We start from the raw sequence: 13054 nt of genomic DNA on the forward strand, positions 1-13054 counted from the left end.
GGGTGGAGGACCTGGGACCTTTGGAGTAGTTCTGGGAGGTGAGGTGTGCCCAGGCTGAATGGGAAACGGTGCCTCTTGCCTGCTGGCCGGTTCTGCAAACTCTGTCTCTCTGGCCCACTGTCAACTTCACCGCTGTCCACTGCTTGTAGATGCCTCTGGACTTGGCTTGCTGGGCTTTCTCTGCTGGACATAGACAAACTCACTGCTGTTAAGTGGAGGCTGGCTCCCAGTAACCCTATAGGATAGGGTAGGCCTGCCCCTATGAGTTTCTGAGACTGTTACTCTTGACGTGTGGGCGTAGAGAGCCTTTTCTGGTTGGCTGTTGGTTTCGAACTGCTGGCCTTGCGATGAGCAACCCAAAGCATCACCCCTGTACCACCGGGGCTCCCCAGGGGCAGATGGAGGCTCGTACGTTTTCTCGCCAGGTCTATTGATTGTACTGTGCAATCCCTGGTGATGCTATCATCGGGATTTCCTTGAACACATTTTGGTTTAATGCTGTTTGTCAGTTGCTGGTGAGGCGGTTCCCAGTCATGCTGACCCCTTGTGGGCGGCATGGACGACCTCCTGTGTGTGCGCGCACGTGTGTACATGCGCGCACCCACTTACCTTACTGGGGGATTCCAAGGTTGGCCTTGGGGAGCAGCCCTTTTCTTCCAGATGCCTCTAGAGGGGAGTGTTTGCAGGCACCAGGGGTGGGCATCGAACCAATGGTGGGGCGATTGCTAGAGGAATTAACCATTTGCACTGGGCCGGGACCTTCATCAGCTCGCGTGTTCTGACAGCCCTGTGACATGAGCATCATCCAATCTGTATAAACAAAGCGGTCTTCAGCTGACGAACTGCCCACCCACTCACCCAGCGCTCACACCCAGGCCGTTTGAAGAGCAGAATCCAGGGGCTGCCGGCAGACGTAGGCTAGCGCCGGCTCGCTCCTCCTCCCTCCAGCCCCCCAGAATGTACGCAGCTCCTGTTGAAGAGAGCTCACGTTGCTGCAGCACCGGCACCTCTTGTGCACGCAGGAGGCCTGGGTGAGCCTGCAGGACTCCCCGGGGAGTGATCAGAGCAGGGCCAGACCAGCACTGGGTGTTCTGAGCAGTGTGGGGCTTTCTTTCCCGTCGTATCGTGTACTATTTAACCAATGGCAAAAACAGTAGTTCTGCTTGGAAGCCATGCAAATGTAACCGCTCTGTGAACGTGATGTGTGTGTGTGCACACATATATGTCTGTCTGTCTGTGTCTGTAGGTGTGTGGAGACATAGGAGGAGCCTCTAAAAGCTCATGGCATTGTTGACTGACAAGATGGTGGCAGTTTCCCACAAAGTCTTTGAAGTCCCCTGTGTGTTGCAGGCAGGATTATGGACCCACGGGCGCCGGGCTGCCTCTCATGTCTGCCTCCTTTACGGGAGTGGGCTTCCTGGGACAGACGCTTGGTTTCCTGGTTGCAAACGTGATCTGTGTTTACTATAGAAAATACTGAAAAGATGTCTAAATAAAGGCCCAGCCACCACATAGTAGGGCTTCCATTTCCAAGCGGCTCGAGCTGGGAGGGCTCATTAGGCAGTCTGCTTTTCACAGCCCTGTCTCGCACCCATCCCTGCAGGGTCACCAGCGCTTCCATCTGTGACCGGCAACAGGCTTCTCCACTTCGAGGTGGAGCGCCAAGGGGAGGCTCTCTGCCCAAAGGGCCCCCTGCTGCCCCTGACCCCTGCCCCGCTCTCTACCTGATGCCCTCCAAGTGTCACACTGAAAGCCAGGGTGAAGGCTGGACGTCCCACCTGTGGCCTCCATTCCCAAAATGCCACTTGAGAGAGTTGTGATGTGGAGCAGGGAGGTGGCCACCTGGGCTTGTGTCAGACAATAGGGAGTGGAATTCTGCCTCTTCTACTTGTTGACTTTGGCTCATGACTTCCATCTCTCTGCCCCTCCCATGCGTCTTCTGTAAAATGGGAGAAGGAGAATCGTATCAGCCACAGTTGTGGGAGGAGTCATCACCCTGGTGAGCAGTAGCCGCTGGGCCAAACACTGTGGTCTCTTGGGATCCTTCCTGGGCATTGGAGGAAGGTCTTTGTGGGGGAAACTGGACACAGGAGCATGCACACATTTATATGAATGGGAAGCAGTGATTGGACTGGGGTTCTTTGTTTGAAGTTTCTTTCCTGTCCTACTGGGTACAGAAGAGGAGGAAAGGGCACCTGCAGTTACTAAGCACCTACTGTGTGTCTTGAGTTAACCCCCCCCAAAAAAAAAAAAAACCCAACCAGTATGGAGTCCATTCTGACTTATCTTGACCCTATCGAGCGGAGTTGGGGGGGGGGGTAATGCCCATGTGGGTTTTTGAGACAGAAACTCTTAAAGCCTCCTCATTTTCCTGAGGAGCAGCTTGTAGTTTCAAACTGACAACTTTGAGGTGGGCAGCCAAACATCTAAGCCACCGGGGTCCTGAGTTAGAGAACTTAGCACTCTCTTGACCCACCTACCTGAGACACTATCCAGACACCATATCTCTCAGTAGGGCCTCTTGGACGGGGTGGTGGGGGGTGGTGGTTAAGGTACCTGCCCAGATGCCTCTGACCCCTTAAGGCTCAGCAGGTCTTCAGTGGGTTGTGATAGAAATGATGTAAGTGGCCCATGTTAGCTGATCACTGCTTGTCTTTAGCAGCCCTCACTGCCCCTGCCTCCAACGCTTGCCTAACTTTGAGAGCTGAGGGGATGTCATGAACCTGCGGGCCTCGGGGAGGATGCCCAGCCCTTGGACCCTCCTCCTCACTGGGGCTTCCTGATAGTCTGCCTGCCTTCCACAGTCACTCCTCTTGGCAGACTGTGCCAGCCTTCGGCAGAAGCTCTCTGGAAGCACCAACTGGGGGCAAAGGTGGTCACACGGGCCAGTTACTCATTCATACAGAGCTGTGTTACCACGAGGACAAAGGGGTGGGGTGAGGGGCCTGAGCCATGTTTGGTGCTGCCCTGAGACCCGGGAGGCAGGCAAAGAACAGACCTCTGGGATCTGAGGATCGTGGGAGGCAGGTGTGGGCCGATGAGGCCCTTTGACCCGCCCTTCAGGGTGGGTACGGGTGGGCTCCCAGCATCGTGGCTCTCAGCCAGCCTGGTCTACTTTGCTGCCCGACCTGGTGACCCTCTGCTCACGGCTCCCTCTAATGGTAATGCTGTGGGCACCCCCTCCTTCCTGATGCCTGGTTTCCAGACTCTCTCCTCCTTCCCCAGACCCACAACCCTGGAGGAACAGAGTAAGCCTAGAACTGGGGTTCCAGAGAGTGGGCTCAAACCCAGGCTCTGCTCGTTGTCACTGTTGTGATTGAACATGAGTGATTTCAGGTGGGAACCGCAGCTTTCTCTGAAATGTGAATTCTAACAAAATAGCAGCCCCAAGGGTTCTGGGCCCTCAGATAGATGTGTTGCAGTGGAAATGGGAAAGACAGCACTCTTAACTACATCCATTTTTAATAGCATTCTAGCAGCGCTGTCCTGGCTTCACGTGTGGGTGAAAGTTGCACGTGGACTAAGGAAGGCCAAAGAGGAGTCGATGCATTTGAACAATGGTGCTTGCCAAAGAAGGATGTCGACAGGAGCACGGACTGCCGAGAGAACACACAAACGTGTCTTTGAAGCACAGCCAACCTGCTCCTGAGAGGCAAGGATGGCGAGCACCTCCGGGCAGCCTGGATCTGCTTCCTGTGCTGCCTCTCTCGTCTGTGCAGGTCCCGCCAAGGGCATCGTGCCTTTCATGGCCGGCTTCTTCCACTCGCTCAGAGCTGCCCAGCCAGTTCCGACCCAGAGCAACCCTTGTAGAGCGACCGGAACACTGCCCCTACCTTCGCCCTCCTCACCCATTATTGCAGCCACTGTGTCGGTCCATCTCCTGGAGGGCTTGCCTCTCAATGTACTGCCCTCCATGGCATCCTTCTCCAGGGACGGGTCTCTCTTGACAATGTGCCCAATGTGTGGAAGACGAGTCTCTGCCGCCGTGCCTCTCAGAGCGTCCCGGCACTGGTTTGTTCTCTTGGCGGTCCCTGGTACTTTCAGACTCTTCACCTGCCCCGTGACGCAGACGCTGCGGTTCTGCTTCCATCTTCCTTGCTCTGTGTTCAACTTCACTTGGTCTTGTATTTCCAAGGTTCATCTATGTAACAGTGTGTATCAGTACTCCGTTCTTTCATTTTTTCATAGCAGAATAATATTCCATTGTTTGGATGGATGACGTTTTGTTCAGCCGTTTATCCGTTGAAGGGCCTTCGGGTCATTCCCCCTTGTTGTCTGTGTAATGGCTCATGCTGCTGTGGACGCGCGCGGCTAGGTCTTTGGATGGGCGTGTGTTTCCGTTTTTCTGAGGTTGGAATGCTAGGCTTTAGCGTTCAGTCTTTCTGTTTTACTTTTTAAAGAAGCGATTTTTCTCAAAGCGACTTTGCCCTTACAGATGCCCATCCAGGAGGTGGTGGTGTGGGGGGTTCATTTTCCGTCCTGTAGCAACATTGGCTATTGCCTCTCCTTTAATGGTAGCCATCTGGCGGTGTGACCCAGAGTGGCCCCGTGGAACAGAGTGGGGCTGCTCCTTGGGGCTCCCTGGGCTGTAAATCCTCACAGGGGCAGAAACAGCCTCATCTTTCTGTAGTGGAACTGCTGGTGGGTTTGAACTGCTGACCTTGGGTCACTATGAGTCAGACTTTACTTGAGGGCTCTGAATTTGGTTTTGGGTGGCGAGAGGTCCTCTCTCACTGTGCCTTGATAACACAGATCAAAACTAAATTCCGTGTGGCTGGCCCTTCTGAACGGATTTGGGCCCCACCTCAGAGCCTTTCCTAGGGCAGTGGTGCTCCACCTTACTCACACTGCGACCCTTTCGTACCGTGCCTCGTGTGGTGGTGACCCCCAAGCATAAACTTAATTTCATTGCTACTTCATCGCTGTCATTTTGCTACTGTTATGAATCAGGTCACCCCTGTGAAAGGGTTGTTCGACCTCCCAAAGGAGTCATGACCCACAGGTTGAGAGCCACTATCCTAGACTAAAGAACACAGAGAACCTTTTCCTTTTAAGAGTAGGTCAGGGAAGTCGCTTCTCAAGCGAGGCCCCAGCTATCTTGGAGGATCGATGTTCTCTGGGAATCATGAGCCTGGGCAAACCCTACCCAAACCCCGCCCTGTGGGTTGTCACGGGGCTCACAGAGCCCCGGTCATACAGACTAGAGGGATTTTTCTGGTTGTCAGCTTCACTGACGCCCACTGCTCCCTGCACCCTACGGAGCAGCCTGCGGGTACACACCACCCACCTGCTTGCCTGCAGCTGACCCCTGTGGCGCCTCTGTTGCCAGCACTGCATGAACCTCGGTCAGGGGCCATCCAAGTCCTGGCCAAAGCCGACCTGCTGCTTGTTTGATAAGTGAACCTTTATTGGCAGTCAGTCTCCCTTCTCACGGAGGAGTTGCCTAAGACTGCCTAGTGATGAGGTGGACTAGGTGAGACAAAGCATTTCCTGCCCATCCCTTTTCAGAAGAAAAGCAAAACAAAACATGTCTTGCCTTGGCTGAGGAGCCGCTCACTGAATGTATCCAGGAGGACAGAATCAGGGACCAGCCCGAGAGGGGAGTGGGAAAGACCTCGGAGGGAGGACCTGGGGGATTAAGCGGGGCTCTGCACGTGTTCTGCGTGGCCCCAGTGAGCGCAGCAGCAATGCAGGCCCTGCCTGTACCTGGTACTCCTGCTTCTCGAGAGGAAGTTTCCTGCGGTCAGCACCTTCTAGCTTTCCTCCTCCCTGTGGCCCGTGTCTCAGTGGCTTGGCAGCACACCGTGGGCCCTCTTCATATCTGTTCCTAGAATCTCAGAACTGCATTTCCAGTGGAGGGTCCTAGCTGAGTCCCTCTGCTAGGGGCTCCTCTGGGGTCAGCCCCTTGCACAGGGAAGACGGCCCTGTGAGGCTTTGTCCCCAGAGCCCGCTGCCCGCTGCTCCCCTGGGCAGAGGGGCGGGGGCGGGAGGGCACACTTGTTTTGGTGGTGGGGCCTTTTTGTTTGTTGGTTGCTTTGGGAGACCAGAAAGGAGCAATGAGCAGGGCTATTTATAGAGCAGCCCCTCGGAGCCAGCTCAGGGGCGGTCTCTGGGCCGCTGGCAGCGCTGCTGTCCGTGGCAGGTTTAATAGTAACCAGCGGCAAAGAAAGGTGATCTGTTTGGGGGCTCCGTGCAGGGCATTAAAATGAGGCCTCCCTCACCTCCCCCAATCCCCCCCCCCCAGGGCTGGGAGCTCTTCCCACAGGGCCTCTCCCAGGCTCCCCGCTGAAGTGGGGTCTACACTGTTCCCCACTGGCTCTGTTTTCTCGGGTTCAGACCACCCTGACTCTGGGAAGCTGAGGCGGTGGCAGAGAAGCTTGAGGTGGAAGGTGACTCCCATCTGTGGGCTCAGGCCCCCTGGGTGAGTGTGGAGTCAAGACAGAGATGGTGACAGTGACAGTGGCTGTGGTGGTGACAGTGATGGTGGTGGTAATGGTGGTGATGGTGGTAAGGGTGATGGTGGTGGTGGTGATGGCGGTGGCGATGATATTGGTGATGGTAGTGACAGTGATGAAGACTCGCGAGGTGGAGTCCAGTGGAAAAGTGGATTAGTGAATGGATGATGCTCTGTGCGTGTGTGTGTGTGGGGGGGAGGGACTTGAAGGTGTGCGCTCACCCTGAAGGGCTAGAGACAGGAGACGATGTTGGTGTTGTGAGGGAATCTAGATGCTATCCCTGAGGGTGGGTATGTGATTCCTGGATCCAGGATGCCTGGGTTCAAAGCCAAGCCCTGCTGCTTGCTCATGGAGTAGTTTGAGGCACGTTCCCTAACTTCCCTGTGACTCCATCCCCCCACCTTCAAAACGGGGACCCTAGTTCCTGTGAGGACTGATGTGAGGGCTTGATAAGGTCATGTTTGTGGAACGTGTATTCCCATTTTGCAGATGCGGGAGCTGAAATTCAGGCAGGAGGTCTCATCCGACGACCACTAACAAGGAGCAGAGCTAGGATTTGCAGTCAGCCCAGCTTGGGTCTGGGGAGGCAGGCGTCTGTATGTCCATGCTCTGAGAGGGCAGCCTCGCCATCTCCAAAAAGAACCCCTCTGACAGCCTCAGGGCACATCCTGAGGAGGCTGCGTGTGAGTGCTGGCAGACACCCAGCCAGACACCGATGAGTGACTCGAGCCAAAGCAATCAGTGCCAGGTGCGTCGGCGCTCCTTAGGGTTTGTAGCGATGATTAGGGGATGCAGAGCTCCAGGCCTTTCTTCCACGCTTCCAGGCAGACATCCTGTCAGCTACTAAATGCCTAACTGTGCATGCCACCCTGGGGTGCTGCTTGGCCCTGGTCCACCCTGGGTGCACAATAGGTCCACTTTGAATCAGCTCCTCCCCCGAAGGGCCCCGTCTGGTCCTCACTCCTTCCCTCCTGTGCCCTCGGCAGTGTTGGGAGGTTCGTGCCGGGACTTTTGCTGCCAGTGTTGCCACTAGTGAGTCCTTCTTCAGACTGCCCTTCTGTCCTGTTGGTTCGTGGGCGAGGACCACAGAGGAAGCTTTTTCCCAGGAAGAGCTGTGTCTTCTCCAAATCTCTGGCATTAAGTGTCCCAGCCCCCACACCCTCAAAGGCTGCCCTGTGGGTCTCAGCACAATTACGCAGCACAGTGGGCTGAGAATCCCCCACCCCGCTCCCCACCATCCCCTCCTTTAGAAGCCCATGGCCCTTCCGAGTTAAAGTCGACTTTGGCGAAACCTAAGGAAAGTTTAAGGATGTTTCCAAGTAGTGTCTGGCGCAACAAAGGGGCAATTCATCCTCTGTGGCTTTTAGTCACCTACTTCCCATTCTGAGAATGAGATTGTTCAATTTAGCGCGAGGCGCCAAAGCAGCCTGTATGACTGGAAAGTTCGCTGCTTCCAAAATGTGGGAGAGAGGCTGCCTGAGCCAGGGTGCTCCTGCCAGCGCTGCTCCGGAGTTCTCACCTCATTCCCCGTGACTTCCAGTTTCCAGATGCCCCACTCAGGAGAGAAGGACATTGACAAGAAGAGGGGTGGTGGTGGTGGTGGTGGTGGTGATGGTGGTGGTGGTGGTGGTGGTGTGTGTGTGTGTTTTGACCCCCTGTGGGTTTCTGAGACTGTAACTGCTGATGGGAGTAGAAAGTCCAGTCTTTCTCCCATGGAGCTGCTGGTGGTTTTGAACTGCTGACCATGTGGATCACAGGCCAATGTGAAGCACTATGCCACCAGTTGACAGTTGTCAACTGTTTGCGTCACCTGGGCCTTAGGACCCTCTTTAATGACCAACCCTGAGTGAGAGATTGGAGGGGCTGCTGCCGGTGTACCCATACACTTCCGAGGGTACTGGCAGTGGCCTAGTGTCTACCCTGCTGTCTCTGTGTGGCCTCTCTCCTGTACCGGCTGATGGGTCTTCCTTCTCTGAGGCCTGGGTTTTGGGACACCCCCCACCCCACCCCTTAGGTTGCTACTCAAGTTTCCTGTGACCCTGCCTGTTTACCTTTCCTGATGTTCCTTTTATCCCTGTCCCCCAGCTTCCTGGCCCCCCAAATAGACCAGACTGTCCCCTGGGCCTTCGCCCTAAGCCTGTAGCATGCATGCCTCATGTCCCCTTGAGAGAAGGTGTCTTTCTCTTAGGGCACTTTCCTGATCCCACGTAGCAGTTAGCATCTGTTGGGTTATGCTGCGGCAGCCAGTGCCCCAAAGAGTTCATTGGGTTTGTCAGGTGGGAGCCTATGGAGATGAGAAAGCAGTTCATCTGGGCAGCCTGGCATCGGGGAGCCCTTGGAATTCTTTGCAGTATTGTGTGTATCCTCATAGGACCCATGCTCTTCCCTCTGGGGCTCCCTAAAAACAAACAAGCGAACCAACGAAAAGACCAAAATCCCCAACAAAGGAGGAGTTTGCTGCTCACCCCTTCCTCAACAGGAAGTGCTCCTCTGGGGTGGTCAAGCCCCCTGTACGGAGGAAGTCCCTGGGAACCGCCACACACGGTGGGCCCACTCTGCACTGAGTAGAGTGCAGAAAGATTTGGACTTTTGGTAGGCAGTCCAGGTTGGAGGTTTGAGACCACCCAGAGGCCTGGCGACCTACTTCCAAGAAATCAGCCACTGGAAATCGCCCGGGCACAGTTCTACCGTCACCCACGTGGGCCACCGAGCCAGAGGCAGCTCGATGGCAGCTGTGTCCATCCTTTCTCCAAGAGCCCAGCCTTATTTTGTCCGGTTTACCCTAGCTGACAGCAAGGCCATGGCATGCTGACCTTTCTCCCCTCAGTACCCGATCCAGCCCCTGGCACCTAGTAGATGCTCAGTAAGTCTTTGCTGGGTGGCTCCTGGCTGTGAGCCGGTACTGGCTTCCTTTACAGGAGCTGTGAGGTCGCACACAGCCCGGTTTTGCTTGGGGGGGCCTGCTGATTTCTGCAGTGGGGGCTGGGGCAGCAGGGAGCACACAGACCAGTGCTAATTGGTGTCATTGAGTAATGAATGCAGAGTCAGCCCCAAGCGGAGTCCCAGGGAGACAGACATTGAAGGAGGCTTTCTTGCCCGGTTGGGGGTGGGGGGGTGCTTTCTCAAAAGCTGTTCCCAGCTAAGGCCACTGGCATGGCTTGGTGGGGGGGCTTGGCAGGCGGAGTGGGACTTGGGGAGCGGGTGTGAGGGGTTGGTGTTGGTGCCATGGCTCTGTACAATATGGAGAGTGGCAGTTGGCTTTAAAGAAGCACAAACCACACGCTGGTGTCCCAGGAGTCAGACTGCACTGGCTGTGGCTGGGCATTAACTGAGCACTCCCAGGGGCCCCCTGGGGCCCGGCTCTCTGGGACATCCTCCCCTTAAGCTGGCTTTCTGAGGTCCCTGTGATGTCTCCGGGTTTCAACCTCCCTACCCTTTTCTCTTCTTAAGCCTGAGTAGAATACATTGTCATCTGAGCCCCTGCCCCTGCCCTGCCCGTGGCCCCAAACACTCTTTATCCCCCTTTCCCTGGCCAAAGCTCTAGCCACCCTCCAGACGGTGACGAAGGTGCCCTTTATTCCAGGGCTTCCCCCGGCCCTTTGTGGCCCTCAGGATAGGCTGGGTCACGGCGCTGCCAGCACCGTGTTCCTTTCTCCCTCACAGCCTTCTCTCTGATAGGAGGGTGTGGGCAGAAAGGCTTCTAGAGGCTTCTTCTAGACACAGCTTCTGCAGTGGCTAAAAAACTCCAAAATAAGAAGCCTCCAGTGAGACAAAAAGTACCTTCTGTGGGGCTGGTGCCAACTGATGGTGACCCCTGTGTGTCAGGGTCCAGTGGTGTCCAGGCGGGCTTTCTTTTGGTGCTGGTGTTGCTTTGAGAGTAGACTGCCGGGCCTTTCTAAGGAGCCATCTCTGGAGGCCCTCGGCCCTCCGACCTTCCAGTTAGCAGTTAGCACCGGCCAGGGACTCCCTGCGATGGCGAAGCTGTCTTGGCAAAGGTAGAGCTGAGCCCACGCTGAGCCATGCCTCCTGGCCCTGCTAGCATCTATCTGAAGTGGCACGTGTCGGTCGGTCGGTGTCACTGGTCTGCCATCTCGCGTGGCCACTCCTGAGTTCCGGAGTACGGGAGCCCCCCTTGGGGAGGAGCATAGGACCTTATTCACAGTCATGCCGTCTCCCAGGTCTCCCAAGGAGAGGGTGCCCTTTGGCCTTCCCAAGGCTCCTGTGCTTTCTCCACTGCCCTCCTCACCTGCTGCCCTGTCCACCTTCCTTCCTCCCAGAGAGGGAGATGCAGGATGGCAGGGCCGGCACTCACTCACCCGTCAGCCCCCTGCCCACCACCCCGCTCATGGAGGCCCCTTGGTGGATGGCTGCTGGGGGAGGGGGGAAGGAGTGGGCTCATCTCTGCCTCTGCCGGGGTTGAGTTTTCTGGTAGCCCCCTTGACTCTGGGCACCCTCTCCCTCCCACAGGCGCCGGGTCCTGGCCATCTCAGATGGCATTGAGCATATCGGGAACCTCCGCGGGGAGCTGGCCCTGTGTCTGCTGGCTGCCTGGACCATCTGCTACTTCTGCATCTGGAAAGGGACCAAATCCACTGGAAAGGTAAGAGAAGGGTTTCCAAGCAACGACCTCGGGGAAGCTCAGCAACAGCGGGGTTATTGTTCGTGTCGAGGTGCCAGCCCCTCAGTCCAGGTGTGGAAGGAGCACTGTTCTGGGAGGATCCTCAGAGGCTCGGTGTATGAACGGGAGCCCCCCGGGCCTCCCACCCCAGCACGTATTTGCTGCTCCCTTAAGGTTTACTCTTCCAGGCCTCTGTCCCAATTACCCGAATGCCGCACTGTGGTGACTTTAAAGAACAGAAGTGTGGTTTCTCATGGTTCTGGAGGACAGGAATCCAGATCAGCTGCTCGGCCCTGCCCACTGCTCCCCTGTCGGCAGCCCCACAAAGGGTCCCCAACTTGCAGACAGTTCTCGGGTAGGATCTATTTCCCGCTATACTGACCACGTGGCTACATCCATCTCTTTAGTGCTTTTATGCCGCAGAGACAATTTGGTTCACAACCCACCTCCATCAGGAGCGGTCTCACATTCAAAACGATTTCCAAGTAGGACCACGTCCGCAGGTGGGAGGGCCGACAGGTCCACACTCACTTAGGGCAACACAGTTCAAACATCACACCCCCAAGCCGCAGCTTCCTTACAGTGAAACACCTCCTGCCTGGACCCTCTCTGACGCCCTGAGCCTCCCAGGTGAGGCGGGGGTGGGGGTGGAAGAGGGAGGGAATGTGGGAAAGCCAGGTAGTGCTGTGGCGTGCTTCGGCACTTCTTTCCCAGGAGTGTGTTCAGGGCGATGGTCACGACGGCACTGCGCCCATTGCCAGCTTCCTCGCGGTGCCATCGGGACCCAATGGCCCCCGTGGTCACCACACAGAAGCCATGCCCCTGGCACACCTGACAGCTGTTGCTGTCAAGCAGATTCCACCTCCCAGTGACCCCGTCCATCTGGCCGCCACTGCCGAGCAGTGCTGCTCCCTGTGCCGGGTGGCCAGCAGTGGCGGGGATCTCGCAGAAGTGAGCACGGGGTGCGTTGGAATCACCAGCCCACCGTGGGTACCACCTGGGGACTTGCTGAAAACTAGTGCAGGCCAGATAGAACCCATACATGTGTTTTGCGTTTTATTTTTTAAATTCATTGCCAGTGTTTCAAATGTGCGGGGATCTCAGGTGGGAAAAAGAGAAACCTGATCGGTGGCATCCTGTGAACAGCGGTTTCCAGCGGCAGAGGCTGGTGAGAGCCTCCACAGGAGCAGGAGTGTGACAGTTCTGGGCGGCTGTGCAGGGACCCAGCTCCTTTGGCTCGCGCAGGGCTGGCTGGGGGAAGAGGAGGCCCTGGGGTGGTGTGAGGTGGACAGGGGTGCAGCAGGGCGGTCAGAGCAGGCTCTCTAAAGCCAGAGCCACTGCCCTGGAGTCCGTGCCAGCATTTAGGGTTCCCGGGCTTGTAAATCTTCACAGGATCAGACAGCCTCACATGTCTCCGGCGGAGCGCCTGGTGGGTTTGAACCATGGACCTTGCTGTTACCAATTCAACACCTACCCAACAAGGGCTCCTCAGCAAACGCCCGTGCCAGAGGTGATGTGGAGATGGAGGGTCTAGGAGAACACACTGACAGAGTCCTGACGTGTCCAGGGCCCAGGGCACAGAGCAGGGAGACTCCCAGGGCCCTCCAGCCTGCAGGATGCTGCTGATGTTTGCTTTCTCTGATTTATGCAATGAAGAACATAGTTTATTTTAATTCCCAAATGCAAATGTTGCATCCGTGACACATTTCTTCACTCTGCATTATTGCTTTGCTTTGCTCTGTTGGCATAGTTCATACACCCTGCTCCCCGATCTTTACCTGGCTACTGCTCTGGGCCCAGGGCCAGGATCTGGAGTCAGAGTCGAATGTCCGATCACTCTGGCCATGGCCTTGGGCATGTCATGCAACTCCTCTGAACCCCGTCTCCTCTTCTGCAAAAGGAGGACTGACCCTTACGCTCCCCTCATAGGTTGGTTGTCAAGAGTCAGTGGAAGGGTGCATGGTACGTGTTAACAGGCACT

General features: G+C 56.2%; 1 protein-coding gene across 1 annotated transcript in view; it reads left to right on the plus strand.

Annotated features, from left to right (window-relative positions):
* Window positions 1–13054, plus strand: part of SLC6A11 (solute carrier family 6 member 11) — a 122817-nt gene that overhangs the window by 14018 nt on the left and 95745 nt on the right. Inside the window, exon 5 of the mRNA XM_075550815.1 lies at window positions 10923–11055. Within this exon, the coding sequence (XP_075406930.1) occupies window positions 10923–11055 (133 nt within the window). The remainder of the gene's footprint in view (window positions 1–10922; window positions 11056–13054) is intronic.

Source organism: Tenrec ecaudatus, chromosome 5 (assembly GCF_050624435.1).
Source record: "Tenrec ecaudatus isolate mTenEca1 chromosome 5, mTenEca1.hap1, whole genome shotgun sequence".
Classification (NCBI taxonomy): Eukaryota; Metazoa; Chordata; class Mammalia; order Afrosoricida; family Tenrecidae; genus Tenrec; species Tenrec ecaudatus.